At 36.6% G+C, this 15,622-nt stretch overlaps 1 protein-coding gene across 1 annotated transcript in view; it reads left to right on the top strand.

The window, feature by feature from the left end:
- LOC136853863 (uncharacterized) overlaps positions 1-15,622 on the top strand; it is a 32,621-nt gene extending 16,999 nt beyond the window's left edge. Inside the window, exons 2-3 of the mRNA XM_067129787.1 lie at positions 13,993-14,093; positions 14,263-15,622. Coding sequence (XP_066985888.1) covers positions 13,993-14,093; positions 14,263-15,451 — 1,290 coding nt within the window. The 3' untranslated portion in view covers positions 15,452-15,622. The remainder of the gene's footprint in view (positions 1-13,992; positions 14,094-14,262) is intronic.

The following is a 15,622-nucleotide window of genomic DNA, read 5'->3' as shown; positions in this document are numbered from 1 at the left end:
ATAGGCTACATAGCGAGTGTGTTGATCAATAAAATGTCCATCTAGAAGATATGAACTGAATTCATTTACTGTGAATCATTCCATGTGTAATGGAGTTATCGTCATTTATAAGCAAATATCAATTACTGAATATGCAAATAGAGAGGACCCTTTTAACATTTCTTGAATGGAGGTTGCTATTTGCAGGTGTTAGTTCACATCCCCATGTCAAGCTACGTTTAGACTGTAGTCAACAGGATTGGTATTGGTGATCAGAAAGAGAGGACAGCACAGCGAATAAACAATTCTTACTTATGGTTGCTTTTTTTCTTTCTCCTTACCTCGAGACGCTGAAACTTACTTTTTCTTCTGTTTTGTCAAATTTCCGTTTCTCCTGCCTTTGAGAATGGGTGACTTTTTTGTGTGTGTGGTTGAGTAATGGCAGTTGCAATGGACTTGCGGAGCAAACAAAGACGGCAGCCAACATAAGAATGATTTGTAGCATTGGGAAATTTATGTTTTTTGTTCATGAATGTGCCAGAACTGTCCTAATCATCTAAATTTTTAAAAGTTGCATTGAAGGTGTCTGGTTATTTTGCACACAGCTACCCAAAGCACAACATTCGATGACCTTAACTCAGCAAAGGGTGGTTTTCCTACAACAAATACTACAGATTTGACCCTTACAAGTTGTAACGAGGTCCTGACCAACTTTTAGACCTACGTATCTCTAGTGCTGTTACATGGCCTAAATGCCTAGGTGTTCACCAAAGAAACCACGAGAACGGACCAGCATAGCGACATCGTTCGAAAATAAGGGAATAAGATGAAAAGGAAATAATGCAGAAATTCCTCAAATTATTCCGCAAGTCTCATGTGACCCGAATAAAGGGGAAAAAATCATCTCAGGAGGTGCATCGGACGAGTGCTGGATGGCCCATGAGGTTGTTCCCCCAGTGGAATGAGGAAAATCCTAGCATGCAAGTGGTTATTGTCAAACATGTATGGAAGTATTACTGCTGATGTAGGGTCAGTAACGTAGGTGCTGTCCTATCAATGGCCATAAACATTTAGCAACATTACCATCCATATGGCAGTCCAACTTGACTAGTGCGTGTTGTGTGTGTGTGGTGTGTCTGTTTACTACCTAACATCACAAGCTTTCCAAGTATTGTAGATAACCCCCTTATTTAAGTGGAAAGCAAACGCCCAATTCTAAAGACAAAAGTAGCATAATGAAAACCCTACGTGATTCTAAATAATTCTAATTAATGGCATTATCCACTGTAGGAAAAGGTACCGGATAACTGCGGGGAATAAAAATTTACTCTTGCTGACGAAAGAGTCGTTTGACATGTACAGCTGGAGGTCTCTTTGAATGCATGTGTTGAAGCAATGAAGCAGTGTTCTTGGAGGCCACCGTGGCCCTTTTATATTCTCATTTCTAGGCTCCATTGTGTCGAACAAGGTTAAGAAAGCCACTGACAATTAACTCTGATTAACTGATTCACTGGTATAATTTGCTCTAGTGTTACAGCAGAAAAGTTTACTGGTGCTGAAAAAAATATATAGAAGCAAATATTCAACAGTGAGGCCCTTCATGTCGCAAGGTGCTGAAGGCAATGGTGACGATATACACGGTACAAAGTTGAAGATAACGACCATCACAAAAGATTAATGCTAACCTCACAAACCTATAAACATAATAATTAGGAATTATGAAATCATAAATACGAGTTACTTATATCTAATAAAAAAAGAAACCTTATATGTTATGACGTGACTGGTTTCCATGAGTTCAAAACCCAAATGAATTTAAAAACAACTTCCCTCTTGGTATCCAGGGAAGAAGGGAAATTTTCGACTCCCATCACCTTAACTGTAAATGCCTTCTCAGGTTCACAGGACTGGGCATTTGACCAGCAGGTTAGATGTGTTAGATGTACCTGGCCTATTCGAAGCAGGAAAAGTACAGTTTTTATCTTCTTAGCATACAGGAATATTCACACGAGATCGCTAATTTGTTGATTTTTGGAATTCCCTGGTTACTGTTAACCTGACTCTCCCACGGTGCTGGCCAATCTTCTTCTTCATTTTCTTTTTAACAGCTGGGAGTTTTTTTACATAGCAGATGATTCATTCGTCATATGAAATATTCCATACTCTTTGCCAAGCATACTGTCCTTTTATTGCCTCTCACCTTGTGTGATGATACCTGATAAAAATTTGTGTCCCTACTGTGGTGAAATAAGGGAAAACATCTCCAAATCCAAAAGCAGCATACGATTTAAGGCTTTTAGCCAGTCACAACATTTATGTAATGCTGGGCGGTTATGCTACCACCACTGCTTGGAAATAATGCCTTCACCAAGCAGCGAATCTGTGCAAATGCGCCACTGAAGAGCTGTCCGTGCCCTTCGGCCTTGTTGCGAGAAGATCAATGAAAATGGTCTTCTCGCATTTTCATTCCTCCGAAAATAAATGTGTCCTGCATTATTGCTCCCTGAACCTCAAGCTTTTCGAGATCTGGCACTGCGACATCTACTGTATATGGAACAGAGTGTTGGACATTCCCTGTGACATGAGAAAAATGGAAAGGTTGAAATATGAGCAACATTTTATCTTCAAGTGTTTTGATTGTTTTCATCGCCTGTTTATTATTATTAACATATACTATCAACAGCTACAGAAACAAGTTTCAAGAAACTTCAACCTTAATCTCAGAAAAACTGGATTTTAATCACATGCGTTTCCACAGTAATGTTTGACCTTTATTGTCCTTTCGAAAGCTAGAGAAGAAGCTATACTGTAAAGATGTTTGTGTTTAGTGCTGTAAGACTGATTGTGGGTGGTAGGTGTTGGTAGAAGAAATAATGGTGCTGTAGCTGCGTGTTGTAGTCACTCTCTTATACTCAGCTGTGGTAACTCTTCATAATTTATTTTCCTAAGCGATAGAATCTGGTATGAAGATAACTGAATGATTATGGAAAATTTTAGACTTTAAATAGGACCGTCAATATTCTGAAGGCCAGAAATTTTTTTTTTAAACTGAAAGAAACAGTTGACGGCGGTCTTATGTGAAAGCAAGAAATGTTAAAATTTAAGCTGTACATAGCAGCATCATATACAATGGAAAGTTAAAGCATATCAAGAAATCACTATTTAAGCGTTCTCGTTATTTCATTTCTTCTATTTAAAAATATTACCAGATGCAAGACAGAGTGTTTCAGCCAACAGTTCTTAGTTGAATTATTTTCTGATTTGAATTCATTGAGGTTTAGGACCTTTGAACTGGAGTGGTGCACGGTAATTTATGAAAATCAGAAAGTTTTATGATCAGTCACTTTTAACCATTTTCATTTTTTTTAAGTTCCTCCCTTTGACAATATTACCAGGTTCAATATCACACGTTTCAGTTAACAATTATGTAACTGAATTTACACAGCACAGGAATTACAGTTCTATCGTGTTAAACAACAGGTAGCTAGCTAGGAGAGCTGAAGATCCCCTTCCTAAAATTATTTTGTTTGATTGAGAGTAGTGAGTGCTATTATTTTTGCCTGGTGTGTTATCTAAGATGTCACATGCAATCGCCTTACTCCAGGTGGTCACCAGGTAACCAGTGTTCAGAACCATAGATAGCCTATATAGAGAGCAATAGGACAGTCACGTGGCTGTCGCGTGCAAGAAAGGCGCCATTGCTATGTGTGGATTCTCAGAGATATGGCAGCGGCAGCGATGGCAGCAACTGCACAGACCAGCAGCAACAGAGCCACCTCTGGCACCCAGTGTTGGGTCATCAACTGTGTTAAAATACAGAAACAGGATCACAAAAGAACAGGGGATGACATTTCACAAGTAACTGACGTATTTTCATTCACGAAAATCTTTATAACTATGTTGAAACAACCTCAAGTAAACATGTGTTAGATCACAAAGTTAAGTATACTTTAGTTTAACCAGACCACTGAGCTGATTAACAGCTCTCCTAGGGGTGGCCCGAAGGATTATATTTATTTTACGTGGCTAAGAACCAATTGGTTACCTAGCAACGGGACCTACAGCTTATTGTGGAATCCGAACCACATTACAGCGAGAAATGAATTTCTATCACCAGAAATAAATTCCTCTTATTCTTCACTGGCCGGTCGGAGATTCGATCACAGTCAACTTGCAGCCAACTACACGCCTGCTTTTTGAGCTAAGAAAATAATGACTGTTGTAATAAGCTTTTTATTAAAGCCGATTTGACATTAAATTCATATAGCCTAATAAATTAGCATGTAGGGTTACTGTCAGTCCATACAACCATGTTTAAGTCTGACAATTTTCCCTACTACTAGTATTACAATGTACATAGTATCATGAGGCCTAGCCCTAGGGCTGCTGCAGTTTTAAGTGTTAATGAAGTGTTATAATGTTATTTACCATGTTACCAATAAGTTCTCAACGCTCCTGGTACTCAGAGGACTCAGCTGAATGCCAGAACACTTGAAGGTAGTATTCTTCAATTTTACTATTATCATTTTTACCCTAAAGGATACTTCAAATTCAAACTACACTAAACTTCAAAAATAAACTTTACCAACTAGCTAGTCTACAAGTAAACTTTACCAACTAGCTAGTCTACAAGCAAACTTTACCAGCTAGCTAGTCTACAAGTAAACTTTACCAACTAGCTAGTCTACAAGTAAACTTTACCAGCTAGCTAGTCTACCAGGGTTGATCATCAAATAACCAAGGGCAGCCTACCATAGTCTAACCTTAGCTTAGCAAAGGTAGCTTAGCTTGGCATAACCTTTAGGAATGCTGATTTCTATCTGTCCCACTCCACAGACTATGAAATACAGCTCAAGTCTTGGCTAGCTATGAAAGTCCAAGCTATTCTTACAGACTAGCCTAACTTAGACTGTACAGTGTAAATAAGTATGTTGAATTACAGGCCAGTATGACTGTGACATGTTCATTAGCTTTAATATGTACCTCTTGGCAATAATTGCACTTGAAGTTGTGAAAATAGCTTCTATGTCATAGTTCAAATACTTTGATCCGGTTCTGTACAGCACATACAGTGTACTCTCCCCAGAATCATAGTTGTATGAATGTGAATTAATGCAGATTGTAACTACATGTACACTGTATAATTAAATAAACAGTTGCTCTTGTAAGATCTGTGGGTATCCTCGTAGGTTCAAATATGTCTTAAGTATCTGCAGGTCAGTGTAGGGAGCCTGTTGTTAATAATATGCAACATGTGAGAGTCAGGGCAGATTTTTGTCAATTGTGTTTAAGATTTCCTGACCAGAACAAAGAGCGAGACCACTAGCTTACTTGGGTTGGAAACTGCAGAAGGGATAAAGAGCCAAACGACGGATCACACATATGCAGCAGCAAGCATTTTCTGCCAAAGTACAGTACAATTTCATACCTCCTGGTATGCATGAGTTTAAGTTTCTGCAACAGATTTTGAAGTCCAGAATATGCTAAAAGCCAAAGTGTGGCTACCAAAGTAGATTTATAATCTAATAAGAAGCAACCAGAAGGGGCAAGCTGGCATATACATCAGTACAGGCAACGGCAAGATTTATACAGCTCTGCAAACTACAATATTAATTGTATCCATATTAATAGTATCAGGTACAGCAAATTTTAAAATCCTATGAAATGATTGTACAGACTATTGAATATTGGCTGTTAGACATCAGGCTATTAAACCTAGGCTATTAATAATATAATTATGCCTATGGATGAAGCTTATTTGGGATGACGGCGTTGGAGATGACAATTATTTTAGCATACTATTGTCAAATTTTATTGCCTGTCAGTTTGACCCATGAGTAAAGAACGATAATAATTAGTTCTGCCTCTAGAGCAGTGGTTCTCAATCTTTTTTTTAGTGATGGCACCCTAACTAATACAATCATTACCGTGGCACCCCTTCTTCACCATCCCACCGTATTGCATGAATAAACTTATCATTTAATGAATAAAATTATTATCCATACTCAAACCAAAACTAGCACACCGTGCTATATACATATATATATATATATATATATATATATATATATATATATATATATATATATATATATATATATATATATATATATATATATATATATATATATATATATATGTGTGTGTGTGTGTGTGTGTGTGTGTGTGTGTAGAATCTACTGATCACTTTTTTACCAGATACATATGTAATTGTAATAGCCACAATGCCCTCTTGACTTCTCGAATTCTTCTCGCTTTTTTTTGGACACGCTTGTCACTACAAAGCCTTAAGATCCAAGTGCAAGAAATATGAAGATATTATTATGTCCGGTCGCGGGAAACGAACCCTGGTTCCATAATCTGAACTAGGTCACGTTGCCGATCTATATATATGTTAATATATTAAGAGTAGACAAGCTGATAATAATTATATGAAGACTTCTGCTAACTTTTTTTTTTTTACAAATGTTCATTGAGATGATCTGGCCAAGACAAAATTCATGACAATCTTGCGGTACCCCTAGGCATTGTCTGTGGCACCCCAGGGTGCCACGGCACCCAGTTTGAGAATCACTGCTCTTGACAGCAAAACTGTAAACTTATGGTGGAAAGAAAGGCACATAACGTCGGCAAATTGGTCAGCTTTATTACTCAAGTGTATAAAGACTACAGCAGACAGAATAAATATTTTTATTTCTACATATAGTACACATTGCCGTTGGTAAATTCTGCAAAGATCATATACCAGCCTTTAAAGACTGCTGAGAAAATTGGCAGTCAATGCAGCATGATCAAAATGTTGTAACTTCGCCATATCTGCAAAACTTTATGGTTTAACTGCAGAAAAAATGTACCAGCAAAATTAAATGTTTTTATTTCTGCATACTGTACATATTGTATTGAGTAAATGGTGCATAAATCATTTGACAGTCCTGAAGGACAGCCGAGAAAACCCGTTTTAAAGGGTTTCCCATTAGATTGCATGAGTTGCGTCATTGTTTATATAATAAACACATAGCGATGGCGCCAGGCAGTGCACGTCACAGACTGCTTGGCTATCGTACGCTGTCCAATCTCTCTCTCTATCTATGTTCAAAACATCAGGTGTACCACATCCTCTCTACCACGGCCTACCACAGTTATGGGTTCCAGTTGCTTAAGGACACATTCAAACACTCTCCTTTCTTTACTGGCTTCTATTGTTTAGGTATCTGTATCTATTTATTTGTTCAGTTGTTTTACTCAGTTTCCTTTTGTGATTTTTGCTATTGATTTACATACAGTATATAAATATTCTTATTAGTTAATTTTTACAATACTTAAATATCTTTACGCCTTTTCTGTTATTAGCTTTTATTTCATTTTCCCATATATAGGCCCTGTATTTTATGAATACTTTGTTATGCACGTTCGTGGCCTTATGGTATGTTCTTCAAGAATGTAACCTCTTTAAAGTAACAGTAAAAGGGAAAGGATGGTGGATGATCTGTTTTTTAGTATTGCAGCTCAGTTGCAGTACAAGAATTCCGCAGAGGTAGATTTTCCTATTTCAACTCATTCCTAATTGTGAATATTTATTTTCCGGAAGTTAATTCAAAAGCTGGAATTTTTTTCAGTTAATCTCATTCTAATGAAGATAATTGTGGTGCCGCTCCTTTAGAGTTTCTAACTTTGCCTCATCGCAAATATTCGCGCCATAACCACGAGGGTAACAATTTCAGAGACACACACTCTTTCGTCAATGTATATTCAGTTTAACTTTTTATGGTCAAATTACTTCTTTACGTATTTTTTTTTCCAAAAGTTACTCTATACCTGCTCCTCTGGGTAACAAAAAAACAGACATAAAAACAAACTGGCATAAGAAATATAAGATACAAGTGGCCTCTTCTAAACATGGCATGTTTGTATCGCATCACTTTGACACCAGATGTTATTGATCATAACCCCATTACTTCAGCTGAGATGTGGATGTGTGTTATCAGATTTAATACAGACACCTGGATGGGTGTCATTAATGTGTCAGGCAAATAGAGATCGATATTGACGATTCTCCTACATTTAACTTCAGTCTGGACTTGAAAGCAGTTCAACAATAATATGATCCTCATAACTACTTTTGCTGTTGCTGATGTTTTCACTTGCTGATAATCAGCTGACTTTAGGCGTCCTGAAAGTGTAAAATTATAACAAGTTTGAATTAAATGCCTTATTTCACCAGAAGCAAAAGTAGTAGAAGATCAATAAAGCCATGAAAACATTTATGTTTCCGAAAAAGAAGATTGATTTCTACCTAGAGATTAGCTGTTCTCATCAATCACTGCTACCCAAATGATGATCCCTCTGTCAAGTTAAGCTTAAACATATGTTATCTGTTCTTTATCAATCACAGAATTTCTTTAAGCATCAACATTCACTTAGTACGACAATAATGACTCTGTCCAAAATTCTTCATTACTAATCAGTGAAACAACACTGTTTTTGCCATCAAGATCTAAATTATGTTATTTTTTTTTTTTTTTTACTAAGGTACTCCATAATGTGGATGAAAAGTAATATGCTCAATTCACAATAATACAATAAATCTGGTTGCGACTGTCTACTGTGCTCATATACATTAAATTGTCTATTGCTTTGAGAGAACAACGTAACACCCAATAGTAGGCTTCTGTGCCGATACCGTAAATGTAGAAAAATATGCGACGAGCCTTTTTCTTTACTAGAACAGCCAGTGGCCTAGCATTGACACATATCAAAACATTAAGTCTTCATACTGGCATTTTTATTACCTCTACACCTGATGGCAGCACATCCGTTTAATTCAGACATTCCTTAATATCTCCCTCAACACTAACTGAACCAGTTATCCAATATATATCCGTTTTAACCTCTCAAATCATAATGATTTATTCGGAGTTTTGAAGCGTTTTGCTAAATGACTAGCATTACCACAGACAAAGCCTCTGTTGTCTGCAGACAAAATTCGAATTGATAATAGCGATTCCTCGCCTAGAACTCGCAAATTATCAGTTTTCCTAAGCGACACTTAGAGCCTTTTTGCATCGCAAAATCATTTAATGCGAGCCACATCTTTTCGCGCATATGTCATATTGATTATCAGTTGTTATAGCTGAATCGTTACTAGTCTCAATGACGAGAACAATTTGCTTGATATGAATTGCACAACCTGAGACATTTAAGATTCATTCAGAGCAGACATCACGTTATAATGTTCTATGACTCCACCCATCCACAACTTGGCCATTATTGTTATATATCCTATTGTCTTCCTTATTTACATTCATAATACACGTGTTTTTTAGTTGGGTCTAGTTTAGTTTTTAATTCGGCAGAATTAAACAGATGGTACGAAATGTGATCAAATATGATAATAAGAAAGAAAGAGAGAAAACATGTATGAGCAAAGTAGTCTTTAGCATCCCACATGCCTGTTATAATTTGTAGACCCAATGACAAACTGCCGGTTCACAGGTGCGCTGTTCCGGGGCTTTTACACCAATTCACGTTTTCATATATCAGATGATATCAATAAGGGCGTGGTTCCATCATTATTTTTCCATTTAGAGAGACATATGGTGTCTGAACGTTAATTAACTTATTCCCATTTCTACCGTCATCGATAGATAATTTTAAAGCAATACGAGATAGACCTACAGTACCCCAGCTGTCGTACTTAGCCTTAAGTTCTATAAATCTGTGAAATATAACCTGAGGAATATCCACATTATTAGAAATAAAACCTGCTGTTTCGTTTGAATCGAACAACCTTCCACTAACTCTCTCCGGGTTCAGGTATAGTTCAGCTATACCTTTCTCTCTTTCTATAAATCTTAAGCTGGAAACCATAAACCCAAGAGCGGTCCAAGGTCAAATCAGCCTATGGAGAGACACAAGTTATAGGAAAAGGTGACAAATAAATAAGTCTGAGGGAACAGAAAATAAAACCTATACATGTTATGTTCAGGAGACATCAGCAGAGAGCAAGAATGAGTTTGCTCCTCACTTGAATATTTGGAAATCAGAAGATTCCACAATTACACTAAGCAAACTATTCACATTCTAGTTGTAACCAACATATATATATATATATATATATATATATATATATATATATATATATATATATATATATATATATATATATATCACTAAGTCCACGTCGGAAGATGAACTTGAAAATGTAGAATAAACTACGAAAGTACTTGTTCAAAGTCCCGGTTTTCACTCACCTTCCGACGTGGACTGAGTGATACTCTCAAGCACGCGTCTTTCGTGCTGTATTGATATATATATATATATATATATATATATATATATATATATATATATATATATATATATATATATATATATATATATATGTATATATATATATATATTTACTATCAAAGTATGTGAATTCACACACACATATATATATGTATATAATGTTTGTGGCGTATATATGTGTGCGCGCATGTCACGTGTTTATGTCCACGTCCTCGAAATGTACGAAAACAGTACTCACACTGTGTGAACGAGTCTACAGTAGATTATGGGAAAATGAGTAGGGTTATATCAGTCAGAAAGGCGTCAACATCAGCGTTTTGGTTTCTCTAATATTTACTTCTCTGTTCGTTGGTTTTTTTTTTTTTTGAAGGGTCCACGCACTGACTAATATTTATATAATCAATTGAAACTTGTCGTGTCTAACTGAATATGTTTCATTGACAACATCTGTACAATCATATTATATTTACATATCACAAGTAAATTTTAAGTGAGTGCTTATTATAAAATATGTAGGTTAATAAGTATTTACGTAATCGTTCTTATGTAAAAGAAAAGATGTGAATATATATACATATATATATATATATATATATATATATATATATATATATATGTATGTATATATTTTTATAAATATCCTGCTGTTCACCCTCTCTGCATTATTTAGTAAGACTGTGATCCTAACAAAGACGGAGTCTCTGTCGAGGTTAAGGGAAAATCTCACAGCCAGCACTTCATATTATTTTGCAGCTCATAACCGTAGGCAGTTCACGCACGCCAACACACACATGTATAAATATTATATAAATATATATATAAATAATATATATATATACATATATATATATATATATATATATATACATAAAGTTTATATATACATATAAATATAGATATATATGTATGTATTTGTGTGCGCAAACCGTGTAGGAAAAAAGTTTAGGTACAGAGCAGCTTTTAACACTGATTTATATTATTTGCTGCTTATAATCATTTCTATTATCCTAAGCAGTTCACGCACACAAACACGCACACATGCATAAATTATATATATATATATATATATATATATATATATATATATATATATATATATATATATATATATATATATATATATATACATAAATATGTGTATGTATGGTGTGTGCTTGCATGAACCGCACAGGATAAAACAGAATTTTAGGTACAGAACAACTCCTAACAGCGATTGATATTATTTGTAGCTCATGCTCATTTCTATGAAATATAAAAGGTAAATTAAAAGAGCCAATAACAATTGGGTAAATTTGATTCCAGACATACAGGTGCTGTATAGTAATATACCTGTTTCATTCGTTTTACATGCAATTAGAGAAGGGAGCGCTGCCTGGGAGATGTTGAGGTGAGTGGGCCAGTGTAAAAGCACCTTTTCACTTGTAAACTAAAGGGCCAGCGGATCGGCACACCCAAATTCCAGGTGGCGTTATAAAGGTTGTTTTCGACCTCAAAGAACTCCCCATTCCTAGTCTGGGTCACTATCCCCTGGACACCTGCTGTTATTTTCCTCGTGGTCTTCAGTTCTCTACACTCTACACGGCTTTCGATAATTATAGTTCATTTCGATATTTTCAACGCAGATTATTAACCATTGTATGTATAGGTATAAATGTGTGTGTGTGGTTGTGTGTGTGTGTGTGTGTGCGCGTTCTCGTGGGTATGTGGGCGAAACAGATTGCAGGCCGAAGTAGATTAAAAAATATTCCAGCTTTTCATTGTGATGAGTCAATAACAAAGTACAGCAATATTTATCCCAGCCCATTGTGCGACGTTTTACATTGTATACCCAAGGTCAATGTCACCCTTAATAATCACCTACCATATACTTCAGAAGAAATCAATAAATTTATTAGACCCATAAGAACAAGAAACAGAATGTAAAACTAAAGTAATAAAGTAGTTACACAATGTACTGTAATTATATGTAAATATAATGTACATAATTAGCCACCCCCTAAGTAACTGAGCATTGTAAATATAAATAACAACCCCAAATCCCTCCCCAGTCACATTCCCATCATACGCACACACACACAAATATACTGTATATGTAACACGTTTCCTTACCTTTGTAATATGTTTATATACTAAAAGGTCCTTCCGTAAATTCACTTCTACGAACTTTCATAAGTCCGCCTGTATTCAGTTACGCGAAAAAAGTCACAGAAAAAAGTCGTCATTTTGGCTAGGATAAAAAGCCACAGGAAAAAAAAGTCACATTAATTTGCGGTGACCGGGAATAAAGTCACAGGGAAAAATCCACAATTTTGGCCAGGAAAGATGTCAGGTAATCAAACAAAAACAATCAAGTCAGTCATAATTTAAGTCATAACCAATTAAAGTAATAAAAATAAAATATTTCAAATCAGTTATTAACTGGCAATACATGACTTTTACATATTGACATCATTGTATTGTATATATAATATGGCATTACATGTATGTGAAAATATTTAACTGGATTAGGCCTTTGGGACTGACTGGCTTGTTCTCGAATTTTCAACATTCTTTGTTTTTTTGCCCCATGAGAAGGTCTTACGCTGACTCCGTTATATAATGTATATATATATATATATATATGTATATATATATATATATATATATATATATATATATATATATATATATATATATATATATATATATATATTTATATTATATATATATATATTGTGTGTGTGTATTTTGGACTTCAAAAAATTCTTAAAAATAATAATAATAATAATAATAATAATAATAATAATAATAATAATAATCTTAACATCATAGCTAAGGAAAGAGTGGTATATCTTGGGCATTGACAAACACTTGAACAAGTGACTCCCATGTAATCATGTTGCAATACAAAGCTAAACCTATTCCAGTAGAAATACTTGACTCTTTTTCTGCCTCTCGTGTAAACAGCTATCTGTATTTTTACAATGCTGACTAACAGGCATTTATACCTAGCTACTATGGGTTTCACAGACAGTGCACGTGCGATTTTTTGCAATTATTCTGTACCGAACACTCGTGTCAGTACGAGATTTTGCTATAGTGTATTACACCCAGTGAGGAAATTTATAGGAGTATCAGGAATCATTAATTGTTGATTATAAAGACACTTGCCCCTATACCAAAGGGCAAAGTCTCAATCAGCCAGTCACAAAAACGAACAACCATATACAAAAGCTCCGCCTCCACCCCCTCCTTCCCTCTCCTTTCTTCCCTCACCTGCCCTCCCCCTTCCTTCAAGCTCTCTCTCTCTCTCTCGGAAGGTAGCTTAAGTTTCAACTTATTTTGTATGATTTTTTTAATATCAAGCAAGCTATCTATCTATCTATCTATCTATCTATCTATCTATCTATCTATCTATCTATCTATCTAATTATAATTTATATTGTTGTAGCTATGTAACGATTCAATCCGTTGTTACCTATCATATGACTGATTTCTTTATGCATTGATTTGCTCATTTCTCTCTCTCTCTCTATGATAGTGGTTATGTGAATAATTATTAGATTGAGATCTATCTGAAGGGTTTTGGAGTAGTTGAGTGATAGCCACTATGACTGGTAGGAAAATGACTTGTACCTGCATTTGCTTACCTTCTTCGCAAACCTCATTTCTACTCAGGGCATTAGCCATCTACTGATATTACGAGGGTGCGCTTGAAGAAGTGATGGCCACCTCAGAACGTAGGCTAACTGTCCGTATGGTTGCAGAAATGAGTTTGTCACCCAACTCTTCAACTTTTTTAATAAAGAGAAAGCTGACAATTGCCTTCAGATTCGTTTGAATAGGTAACTTGTTACAGTTACTCTATGAATTACAAATAAATATTGACCCTTTCCACAGGACATTCATCAGAGTTAAAGCCTTGATTATACTGATGCACGTATTTTCAAGTCATGGATGTTCAAATTTTATTTTATATGATACATATCTATATAAATCCTTTCCTTCATATAGGCCTTACCACCGTGTTGCAGCAGCCTTGAGGATGAAAGTGGGGACGGTGCATTCGGTAGTGTATCGCAGGACTAGGCCACGGCCCGTCACACCACCAACGCCTCCGGCACAGCCTATCTTTGACAGTTTCTCTGTAGGAGCCATACGTCGGCACATCCATACAAAGTTTGTTGCCAAGCAGGCTTTTACTCTCGCATCCCTGGCACAGAACCTGAAGGAAGACAGTATCATCCCTGAAAGTACCTCAAAGATTTCGCTATGGCGCTTACTCCACAAAATGGGAATCGAGTATAAGACCACTCAGCGCAAGATGCATGTCAGGAAGGAGTCGATTGACATCATGTGCCAAAGGATACGTTCCCTGCGGGACCTTCAAAGACACAGGGAAGACGGCAGGGAGGTAGTGTACCTGGATGAAGCGTGGTTCACAACCAGAATGAGTCATAACATGGAATGGGTGGATACCACACAGCCAAATACCAGTGCCAATTACAGCCATCAGGTGCCACCAGGAGAGGGGGAACGTTTCGTGGTAGTCGCAGGTGGTACAGCCGATGGCTTCATTGAGGGCTCCTTCCCCTGCTTCCCTGCTAAAAATACCAGCGGCGACTACCACGGGGAAATGAATGGCGAAATGTTCCTACGGTGGCTAACAACTCAGCTTCTGCCACTCCTAGAGGAGCCTTCGGTATTATTGATGGACAATGCTCCATACCATAGTATAATGACTGAAGAGAGTCGTTGTCCCACCACTGCTACCAGGAAATCTGACCTCACTGAATGGTTACAGCGCAGAAATATATCCTTCCCGCAGCATGCAACAAGACCTGAACTCCTCTACATAAGCCGTCAAAATAGGCCAGAGCCTGAGTACAAGGTAGATAACACCATTCGGGAATGGGGTCACGAAATCGTCCGCCTGCCGCCCGCACATCCCGAGCTCAATGCAATCGAGCAGGTGTGGGGACACATGAAACGATACGTGCGCTCCTCACTCCAACGTTTCACCCAAGCAGACCTGCAGGCCAGATTGGAGGAAGCAAGGCTCTCTGTCACTGGCGATGTATGGGCAGGGGCAGTACGTCTATCACGAGCTTTTGAGGACAGTTATCGTTCAACAGATAACATGCATGACAGTATTGATCCTGTCATTATTAGTCTTGACAGTGACACTGACGATGAAGACTAAAAAAAAATTAAAAAATTAAAAAAAAAAACCTTTAAAGAAAATTAAATATGAAGGATTATATCCTACCCACATTCGAGTCCCGCTATCGATTGATACAAATATTCAATCAAATTCAATTCAGTCCTTACAGAGCGTTATAAGTTTTCATGGCGGGGGGAAAGGGTAGGGTTG

The sequence above is a fragment of the Macrobrachium rosenbergii genome, chromosome 28 (genome assembly GCF_040412425.1).
Source record: "Macrobrachium rosenbergii isolate ZJJX-2024 chromosome 28, ASM4041242v1, whole genome shotgun sequence".
NCBI classification, from domain to species: Eukaryota; Metazoa; Arthropoda; class Malacostraca; order Decapoda; family Palaemonidae; genus Macrobrachium; species Macrobrachium rosenbergii.
The sequence above is the reverse complement of the archived record's forward strand: the minus strand, read 5'-3'. Positions and strand labels throughout refer to the sequence as shown.